Here is an 11,075-nt window from a genome sequence, read left to right as displayed (position 1 = left end):
TGCTATTCTTCATTTGCTGGCTCCAAGGAATTGTTTGGTACACAACTCTCTGGGGTTGAAGTATCGGGCTAAAACTTCTGGAATTTACCATAAGCTTGGCATCTGTACTCAGCAGTAGAGCCCCCTGAATTCAAAACAGTACTGTTTCCTGGCTAAGAACTGCAACTCCAAATTCCATCGGCTCAAACTGATGGGAAAACAGATTTTGAGCATTCTTCTGATTTAGAAATCATTCAAACTGACAACAGATAAGAAACTGACAATGAGATACTAAATCCTTAATTTACATAGCTGTCTCTCTCTTTTTTTCCTTTCACGTAAGAAAGAACAGAGTGTTCTTAACCTTGATTTTCCTCACCTCTTTCAGTTTAAAGCACAGTCCAGAACATTAATTAAAGTGTGTGCAAGCTGGAGGGCAGAAGTTACATTTCATATGCTGGTAACACATGGCATGCTAGAAAACCAATAAATTTTTAGGTGTACTTCCCCCCTCCAATTTTATATGTATGTAATCCTACATATTATTTAGCATAACCTCACCTATAATTTACACAGGAGCTCAATAATAACAACCAAAAAGAATGCAGACAATAGAACAAATAGTGAGGGTGCTGGGGCTTAAGTATGTAACTAGAAGGGGTGAGTTTCTGATACATAACACAGAGTGTTGAAGCTGGAAAGAGCATCTGAGATTATCTTGTGCAACTCTTATTTTCAAGTTGAGGTCCACAGAAAAAAGTAGATTATTTAAAGATGAGAAACTGGCAGGGCATACCCTCATGTCTTTCTCATGAACCCAAATCTCTACTCTGTCTCAAAAACATTTTTACACACACACACACATGCACGTAAACTCAAGAGATGCATCATGTCCTAAAAGCTTAGCAGACCCAAGATCCCCAGGTGAAGAACTCATGTACTTCAAGAAGTAGTTTTCCTAAGTATGAAATGTTACCTTTTTTTTTTCAAATGTTACTTTTAGACTCATTCAAAATCTTCTTTCCAGAGTAACTAAACTTAATGATGTCATCTATAAAATTTGGGGGGAAGTGGTTCCAAATACTCAGATGGATGATTTAATCCCTAATCAATATTTCCATATTTTAACATGTGTAATTTTTTTTAAATGTGCAAGAGAAGTTTAAACCTACATGTACTTTACTACCGATTTCACATATGGACATGGAATAACTTTTCTCCTAATATGGAGATGGCTCAGCAGTATTTAAATGATTCCTTATTCCAAGTCTTATAAATATGCACCAGATGTATCTTTTGTAAATGTTATGTTTCTCAACTTCTCAGCATTTGCAAGTAGCTGAAAGCTATGTCAAGCATGCTTTAATGGGGCATAAAAGTGTATTGTATTCAAAGAGATGGCACAGCTCTGTAATAGGTGAAAATACAAATGTTGTCAATGGATACATTTTCATTTTATTGATTTACAATGCATACTAGAATGCCCTATATTCTTCTTTACATGCAAGTTCTATATCAATTGAAATATAACTAGGTATAAAAAATCATGCTTACATTAATGGAGTCTCTATTTGACAGAAAATTCAAAAACAGACTTTTGAGACAAGAAGGTATTTAAAGATCTATTAACCCTACGCCATGATTTTATAAATGAGAAAATTCAAACCCAATGGGTTAAGTTAGGCAATTCAGTCACTAAATAGTTATAGCAAAGCCTTCATGAACTAATATACCCCTTAATTCAAGCAATTTTAGTGAGTTCTTTATATTATCAGCCTCTTGATCACCTAAACAAAAAATAGACATAGTAAAACATATCATGTATTGATTTCCCAGGAAGAAGTAGAATGTGATTTATATTTTGCAAACTGTCAAGTTATGTGAAGTAAGAATGAGGAGTCAATGCCCAATGACCACTGTTAAAATCTGTGAACAATATAATGTTATTCTTTGATACAAAATTATAAGGGACTCAAGATCAGGTTTTTATTATGAGTACAAAAGGTCATATAGTAAATTCCCATGAGAACAATATTCTTTGAGATTAAACATAATAATGATGTTTATAAAATATTTCTAAGCTATGTGAAATTCTTCATTAATAAAAAAAACAGAGTTTAAGTAAAAGTTAAAATACATTAATTGAAAAGACAATGTAAATGAATTATTGTATGAAAACCAATTTTTAAATATTAGGGGGGGAAACTAAATATATATTGATGGCAACCCTATTTCCTGCCATTTTTTTTCCACATCTCTAAACACAGTAATCAAAGTTAAAAATGCATTTATGCTAAGAGTATTTCTCTTTTGGTTTCTTTGTACCATACTTTCATAAAGGGCCTCAAATTCTTTTTTTTTTACATGAAGAATATCAATTATATTATTCATTAACTAAGTGACCAAGGTGTTTTTCTGAAAACCAAGTCATCTTTTCACTTTGACCTTTACTAATATTTTACCTTTGGGGGCCAGAAGCATCATGAATAAAATGAAGTCATCTAAATAAAATGAAGTCGTTACTGAAGTTTTTCAAAACTTCTAAGTCACTTTTGCTGGGAGAGGTGCACTTCATGTTTCTGAAAGTTTCAGAGTTGACTCTGCTCCCACTTAGATTCAAAATTAAATCATGTCTTTTCCTTTTAGCCAGGAAACAGCATTTGCACAAATGCACACTATCTGGTCAGAGTAAAGGACAGAAACAGCTGGATTCAAATTCCTTTGTAGGGCAGAGCCCAGCCCTGAATCTAGCCTTATCATCTCTACTAAGCAAGCCTGAAACAGCTTCATTGTTCCCTACAGTTTTAAGGTCTATAATAACATTTTAGAGCTCCACCAACAATGGTGGAAAGGAGTTGTGCTGCCAACAGAGCCAGGCAGTTCAAATCCACCAGCTTCTCCATGGAAGAAAGATGGATGATCTCTTCCTGTGGGATTTATTGCCTCTGAAAACCCACTGGGTCAGCTCTAAGTCAGTTCTGAGTTGACAGAACACAACAATAACGTTTAAGTTATCATGGTCCTCACAGGGTGACACAGGTGGTTTGTGCTCTGTCACTAACTGAAAGATTGGTAGCTGGCATCCAACCAGTGGCATCAAAGAAGAAAGGTTTGGCAACCAGTTCCACTCGGAAGCACACGGGGTTGCCATGAGTTACCATGGGTTGAAATCCATGGCAACAGGTTTGGTTTGTGTTTGGCTTTTAAGGTGTAAGTGTGCTAAATACAGTGAGGAATAAAACTAGCTGAACCAGACCCCTACGCTTTTCTCTCACACATCTCCGTGCCTCAGGCCCACTGAGGGGTCCTTATGTTTTAGAAGCAAAGACAGCTGGGGACACTGCTTCCCATCAATTGTCTGTTCTCTGTTTCAAGGTGTTCACACACAGGGAGACAAGACACATGACTACATGCATATTTCATTCAGAGTCTACTATACCCACACATGTACTTGGCTGAGTTCCTGATCATAACTTGTTATATTTAAGTGTAAACGGACTGACTGTCCAGACCAAACTGTAATGATCACCTGAGGTTAATCTAGTATCACAGATATTAGCAGATCTGGCAAAGATTAAAATGTGCATTAATGTGTGTAAAAGGGCCTTGGGGCCTGCAGCATCCTTATTTCTGTAAGAGACTGGAGGATGGTCTTGTACTCTCCAAGGTCACAAGATAGCTTGCAAGTTGGCACAGAGGGGGAAAATATTGTTAATCTTAAAATGAGACGACAAGGCCTTATGAAAAAAACTCACCTCCAGCGAGTCAGCATTACATTCTATAATGCAGGCTCGATAAAGAGTATGCCCTATGCTACAATCAATAGCTGACAACAGTAGTTGGCAAAGTTCTTTGAAACATCATCCTAGCCCCACTCAACTCCTCCTTCTGAGGCTCCAATGCTTTCAGAAATTCCAACATACAGAGCTATACAGCATCTTAAAACACAAAGCACAAGGAAATTTTAAAATAGAAAAGAAAAAGAAAATCCAAACTATTTTTAATATACCCAACCCTTCAAAAACATATACAAACTTGCATGCTTTCCCCTCTCTACAAAAGGAATTCAGCTGTCTACAAGTGAACTTGCTAGCATGGAGTACAAGCTAAACTCAGCTCACAGATGCAGTCAAAGCACTGACTTCTAAGACTCAGAGTATGTGTCCAAGGTCTTGCCTTTAACTTTCCACAAGACTGTGGAACTTTAACTTTGACTGCAGCAGCACACCTTCCATACATAGTATTGGAGCTGAGCCTTGTGGCCTAGTCATCTTTAATAGAAATCGTGAACTCTTTGTGGTTGGGAGGAAAGAAAAGATAAAGATGCGGTTACACCCATGCTCTTTGAAGGGTTCCTAGTGCTGATGCAACTTATTTTTTGTTGTCCACTGATTTTACTCCGAAGACACTTCATCACATTGAGCTTTTAAAACAAACAAACAAACAAAAAAACCAACTAACAACACACACCACTAAAATTCAATGTCATTGAGTAAATTGGACAGGAGAGTACCCATCTTTCTCTCTCAGAGATGCCGGTGGATTTGAACCACCTTTGGGTCACCAGCACCACTCCCATGGACTAGGCTACCTTGGAATCTCACAAACGAGACCTCTGTTTCCCCCTCACGGAAAGGTTGTCTCTGTACACAAGTCACCAATGGGTATTGCGAAACACTATTATTTCCAAGATACTTTTAGTTCTACAATAAAGGATTTTTTTTTCAAATCTCATCAAATTGTTTTAAATATCTTGGGGTTTTTTGTTGGTTTTTTTCCCCCTTTCTTTCTTCATGGATTCTGTGTCGTGGGCTAACGATGGTTAATAGCAGTCAGCCCTGATTGGTCAACATCTGTTTCTTTATAGGAACCTTACTTGCCAAGTAGCTGGACAGCAATACCCATTTGGTATTCATGGGAAGTACTTGTCGAACAATAATGACAATAATTGCCTCTGATTCTTGTGTTTACAACACTGCCAAAGTATCATTAGGGCCTTATTTATAGATAATAATGCTTATTAATCACAAGTATTTGAATTTTGGAATGTATTAGATTAATATTCTTTTGTACCTCAGTTCTGTACTAATGCTGTGAAAGACATTTACTGAATGCAACTCATTGGGAATGCTTATTTTGAGCTGCAAAATAATGTGTGTAATTTGCAGGTGAAAGATAAAGAAATTACATGACTACCTCTCACCAGCCTTCACCATGATCAATGGCCAACAAGAATTGAGCCCTAGCACTAAAATGAGGGGGAAAAAAAGCAAAATATTTCTAGATATACTATTATTTTTAATCTTTTAAATTCTTAGGATAGGAAAACTTCCTGAAGATAAGTCTATTATTTTGTTTTGCCTTAAATGTTCAATGGGTGCCATCACTTTATTGAAAAGGATCTAGGATGAGACATGGTTAGTGATTCCGTAGCGATTTCACATTTTTATAAGTTTTTGAAGATCTGTGGGGAATATGCAGTAGACAGATGCTAAGAGTTGTAAACAATGAATAGGAGTATTTGGGTCTAAATGGTTGGTTGTTAAACATCCTTTATTCATCCTTTATTCATTTATATCTTTCCACATATGTAAATTATAAACTCTATGCAAGCAAACATTAAAGTTATTAAGTATTTCCTACTTTTAAATGCATTTAGTAATCCAAATCATTAAAATGTTCAGATTATCACATTGTTGTTTCTGTGAGAAATAACCAGCCCTTGTAAATAAACACATACTAGTATTATTCACTTGCTTATCTTCTCCAAAAATAAGAGCAAAAATAAAACAGCGATATTTTCCGTGTGCCTAGAATATATCTGTATTACTTCTAAGACTATTTATGCTTTACATATTCGAATAATCTGTTGGTATATTTAATTAGGCAAACAAAAACATCCAATGACATGATTTTTCAGAAAATTTTGTGAAAGCTCATTTTTACGACTCTAAGTGACATTACTAAACAATATTTGCAAGAAAGTGGTATTTTATAAAATTGCCTACACTGTTTCCTAACGTTCTTTAAACCAAACCCAAATCATCCTCAATCTTACCCTACTCTATAAAAGCCTACTTTAAAATAGTCTACATGTGTAATTATCACTGACAATACATTAGCATTATCCTCTCATTCTCTCCATTATTGTCCCTCACAGAAAGTAAGAGGACTGCACCTTCCAATTCATTGAATTACACTGAGAAAATTGTCCTCCCTAAAAAACCCCTGAAGATTAGCTCAGCAAATGTTTCTAAGTCAGAGCATCCTAGAAGGCTAGCATCTTAATTCAGTAAATGAATAATATTAACATTTCTATACTTTACTAAATATGAATCACTTTAGGGGGTCTCAGTAAACTAGTAGAGATTTAAAGGATAGTATGTCTATATGTGTGTATGTTTCTCTACTCCTGGGAAAAGAAAGATAAACAATTATCTAACCATTCCAATCAGTCTACTCAACAAAACTTGGCAAATCAGGCTCAACTCCCTTACTTAAATCTGGGGTAATTATCTTAACCCATTGAATGACCTCAACTTTCTACCCTTCTTTATCCATACACATGTATATGCATCCATTGGAGTGCGTGTATTCATCCTTTTTAACACTGGTAAAATAATGCATTAAGAGTATCTCATAGAAATAATCAATAGCTTACTAATTTAATCAATAGAGAAACCAATCCTGATAGTTTATTCTTTTTCTTTTCCTTCATAGTTAGAAGGGAGAGAAGACCTGAATTACCTAGATAATTAACTCAATTCTCAGACTTTGACTGGTTCTCTTCTTTTGAAAGATGCGGGTAGTTAAGAGGATGAAAAAAGGAAAATGGAAGTTTTGAAAGAGCGTTAAGTGTTTTCACTGTAGTTAATGTGTGTCATTGACAATGTCTAACCATTGAGGCTGGAGACCTTAAATTTCCCTGGGTGCCTCTCAAAACCTTACTAATTACCCTCACCCACCTGCTCATGGACGGATGGCAGAAAGAAGGGAGGGAAGGAAAAAATATGGTTAGTTTATTAAGTTGGAGCTTAAATTTAAGGGTAGTGAAAAGATAATTCACTATGAAAAATGGTTTGACAGAAAAATGTGTACTCCACCAATGTCCTCGCAGTTTTCTAAGAGCTTAGTTGGATATGAAACTTGAGATCTGTCAACATTTTATAGTTTCCCTGATTTAATAAGCATTTTCCCTTCTTTATTTAACTGCCAATTTTTTAAATGAAATTGAATCTTGGATCCCTACCTTCTGGGGCGTTTTATCTGCTAAATTGTACTTCTGTCTGCTTTTAGGCTACAGAATGCCAAGGTATCTCTCCTTACAAATCTTTCTACATGTGTAACTTGAGTTGACTAAAATAGTCCTTTATCCAGTTCATTAATGAAATCAACAGGACAAAAATTAGTTTATATTTCTGTAGTAAATGACTCTCCAATTTTTTGGATAAACACTGTGCATTTTAGAATATTATAAAGACTATGTCTCCTTACATTACATCACAGCATCAGACAGAAAACTTTTGAAAAGCCTAGTTTATTTTTGCAGTTGACCTTAAACCTCAACTTTTTAAAAAAAGTTTTTCTTTCCAAGCAATAGCCTTCTTTAAACACACACACACACACACACACACACACACACACACACTTTTGTGGTTTTTTTATCATTCTAACTTCAAACTTTGTAAGTGATTAAGAAACAAACTCAAAATATAGTTGCTTTAAACTAATTTTTATTTTTACAAGATCGTCACTAATATTTAAACATCACCAGTAAGTCATTAGTCTTTTACAACCGTCTCAAAAATAAATGAGCAAGAAATTATATGTGGGAATAAATATCATCATAAGCATTGTTTGTTTTACAGTAAAGAAATATACACTTACATAAACATAAAAATGCAAATATTTCTTAATATAAGTAAAAATGACTTTACGATATAAGAACGTTCTATTACAGTCTTCAGGAAAATTTCAAAACTTTACCACTTCCATGCATTCACCAAATAAGACAACTAACTACCTTTTTAAGTATAAAACTCATATCTTTTTCTTTGCATTTGCTCTATACAAGTGAGCATTTGGCCTCCTGCCAGTAAATGCCAATGTATTCATTTTAACTGTCTTATTTAAAAAAGAAAAAATATAATAATAAAAAGCCTTTGAAACCTCAAAGATTCAAAATATCATTTAACAGAAGCAAATAATGAACAAGGCATTTCATATTATTCAAATCATCTTAAGCACAAATATATGCTTCAAATTTGCTTTTATAATTTTAATTACCACTAGCCTACTGAATGTCTTAACAAATTTAGAAGCCTATAAAATTAACTACTTTAAAATGTTCTCTTTAGAGTAGCATGGAAAATAAAACTAATGTTCTTTTTTATTGCCTCAAGAATTTTTTTTCTAAAGCATTTTTCTTTTAAAAAGGCAAAGTATGTACCTGACATTAATTTTGCTACATGTTGGTATCTTAGATGTGTATTCTAGAGCATGCTAATCTTTTTGTTTTATGTAAAAAAGTTTAATCATTAACTTTTAATTGGAGTGTGCTTAAAATATTAATATTATGCATGGGTTATTTACGGATTTCTGTGGTGTCATCCAGCACAATTCTGATTCCAAAAGAATGTTTTCATTTTTCAGTCAAAATCCTTTATTAGTTCCTTACAATATTGGTAAAGCCCTTAAACTTGATGTTTGAAAATTTTTATAAAGATTTAGTCAAGCTTCTTAAGATTTTTATAAAATGTATTGTTAGTCCTAGAAGTTTGGTATATTACAAATGGGCATGTTATATGCAAATGTATTCACTTGGGGTATGTATATATTTTGTTATGCTATGTACATAAACATCTACCCTTGTGCATATGTATATTTACATCATGTGTAAATATGTATAGTATATTACCAAACTGTACTATACTTACAGAGAAGGAGGAGCTTCTAAAGATAAAATATTTTAGTTAGTTGTTAGAGCTGTTTATTATTAATTAGGTTTTGGTGGCTTAGGTTGTTTGGGTTTTTGGGGTTGGGGTTTTTTCCCTTTCTTCTCACAATCCCAAAGGTAGGATATTTATAGACCTAGTTTTTTGCTATTCTCCAAAAAGCTGATTTTATAATTTTATGTTAACAGATGCTTTAGATAATAAAAGTGATGCTCTTTGCTTCACCTTCCTCTCCTCTTAGGGAAGGCTATGGCAAGCAGTTTGATATTATGATTCAAAGAGTTTAACTTTCACTCTAAAAACAAAAGCTTAACTAGTTAAACCCTAACATTTTTCCATTAACAGTTTTATTAAAATGTAGCTGTCTACAAGTTACTATTTTAAAGTAATATATGTATATGTAAATTCTTATTTCTATATTATTTAAATTGTTTCAAGAAACTGGGTGGTGAGGATGTCTTGAGGTAACTACAGAGTAAAGAAAGCCTGCATTCTGGGAAAAGGATTTTATAAACAATAATGACTAATAGTAAAACCAATTAATATTAATAAATTCCACAAATTTTTAAATGTGTACCACAGGTTTTCTTAAAATCACTTAAAAAATGAGGACAGTGAAAAGTGGACAAATAAAAGCACTTGAGAAAGTTTCTTTTTAAAATCCTGTTATCTATTGTAATAAAAAATACAGTTTGGCAATTACGCTCCTCTTTTCAGTGACGGAGAGAAGTGTTGAGCGTTTTTCTGAATTCCCTCTGCCCTGTTTTCCCTAGGAGAGTTGAATTCACTTGATGGGACTGAAGAATAGAGGGAGTCCCAGCGTAATGTTTTGAAGAAACAAGAATTTCATTTGGCCCAAGTTTTCTTCTGCTTGTCTGCGTTTCTCTTTTCAACCAAGAAGTAATTGACAGCCCCTGTTTTGTACGAAATTATGGAAATCTCAAGCTGAAGGGAAAGGGGGAGTCATTACTTAAGAATCAAAAAGGTGTGGGTGTCTTTTACGTCCCAAAAAAATTCTCCCATAGCTGGAATGGAGCCAACAAGTTAGCAAGAGGTAGAGAAAGCCACATAAAACAGAACCAGAACTGGTCCGCCAAGCAGAAATCCAAAGTGATTTGTAATCGATTCCTACTTCGTTCTCATGCCTCCAAAAATTAAAATCAAAATTCATTCAGTAATCGTTTAAACCTAAGGCAGAGTAAGCAAATAAACAAATCCTGAAAAGTACTTTTCCTGTGGGTGCGACCCAGCCTAAGGAGCAGGCTGGATGGTGGAAATGCTGTGGGTGACATTTCTCAGCGATCATGGTACCTTTCAGCCTTACCCTCGCTCACGTGAGTCAGGGTGTCCATGAATATTCCTGGACCACAAGGGGGATCTCTTTGGGAATCAGTTGGGAAGAGGGCAGAAAGCAGGAGGCGCTTGTATAGAGAGCCAGGAAAATTAATGATAATAATAAGCAGCTCTACTGTTACAGATTTCGATCTCAAGGCTGAAAAGGTTAAGCCTGCACCAGCGCATCCTGTTAACACGCCAGTCCAGCCCTGCGCGGGCACTGCACGCATAGGTACACACGCCCTCACTCACTCACACCTAGGTACACACACACACTCACACTCTTCCAGGTCGCTCGACTCGCCAGACCGAAGGGGAAGCAGCCCCCTCCGAGGCGCGCTGGCCGCGAGATGAGGCTGCCAGCCCCCCTTGGCACCCGTGCCGTCCTCGGCGTCGCCGAGCTGCCGGAACTCTGCGGCTGGGGAAGCGGCAGTCGGTGGAAGACGCGCTGAGACACCGCACGGCCGCAGCCGGCGCAGGCCTCGGAAAGCCAGGCCGCGTCCTGCGCTCGGCGCGGGAGAAGGGGCGGGAGCAGAGCCGGGGGGAGGGGGGGCGGAGGGGTGACGCCGATGCCCTCCTCTTCCACCGCACCCCGGCTCTCCCCCTCTTCTCCTTAAGCTCTGCTGCTATCCCCGCCGCCGAAAGCTCCCGTTAGAAACAGCACGGAGCACCTGGAGGCGCCACAGTGTGGGAGCCCGGCCTCGGGGACGCGCGCGCGCTCGCCGATCGCGTGGACGTGGGCTGGGCGGAAGCGGCGGGAACCCCACGCCGTGCGGCCGCGGGAGGGGCTGCGTCACTGCAAGCAGC

General features: G+C 36.7%; 1 protein-coding gene across 1 annotated transcript in view; it reads left to right on the top strand.

The window, feature by feature from the left end:
• Positions 1 to 10,200: 10,200 nt before the first annotated feature.
• LOC102875074 overlaps positions 10,201 to 11,075 on the top strand; it is a 14,902-nt gene continuing 14,027 nt past the window's right edge. Inside the window, exons 1-3 of the mRNA XM_006883966.1 lie at positions 10,201 to 10,267; positions 10,559 to 10,804; positions 10,887 to 11,038. Of these exons, the coding sequence (XP_006884028.1) occupies positions 10,201 to 10,267; positions 10,559 to 10,804; positions 10,887 to 11,038 (465 nt within the window). The remainder of the gene's footprint in view (positions 10,268 to 10,558; positions 10,805 to 10,886; positions 11,039 to 11,075) is intronic.

The sequence above is a fragment of the Elephantulus edwardii genome, unplaced genomic scaffold, assembly GCF_000299155.1.
Source record: "Elephantulus edwardii isolate Elephantulus edwardi_28Jun2011 unplaced genomic scaffold, EleEdw1.0 scaffold00030, whole genome shotgun sequence".
NCBI lineage: Eukaryota > Metazoa > Chordata > Mammalia > Macroscelidea > Macroscelididae > Elephantulus > Elephantulus edwardii.
This window is presented reverse-complemented; position numbering and strand designations above follow the sequence as displayed.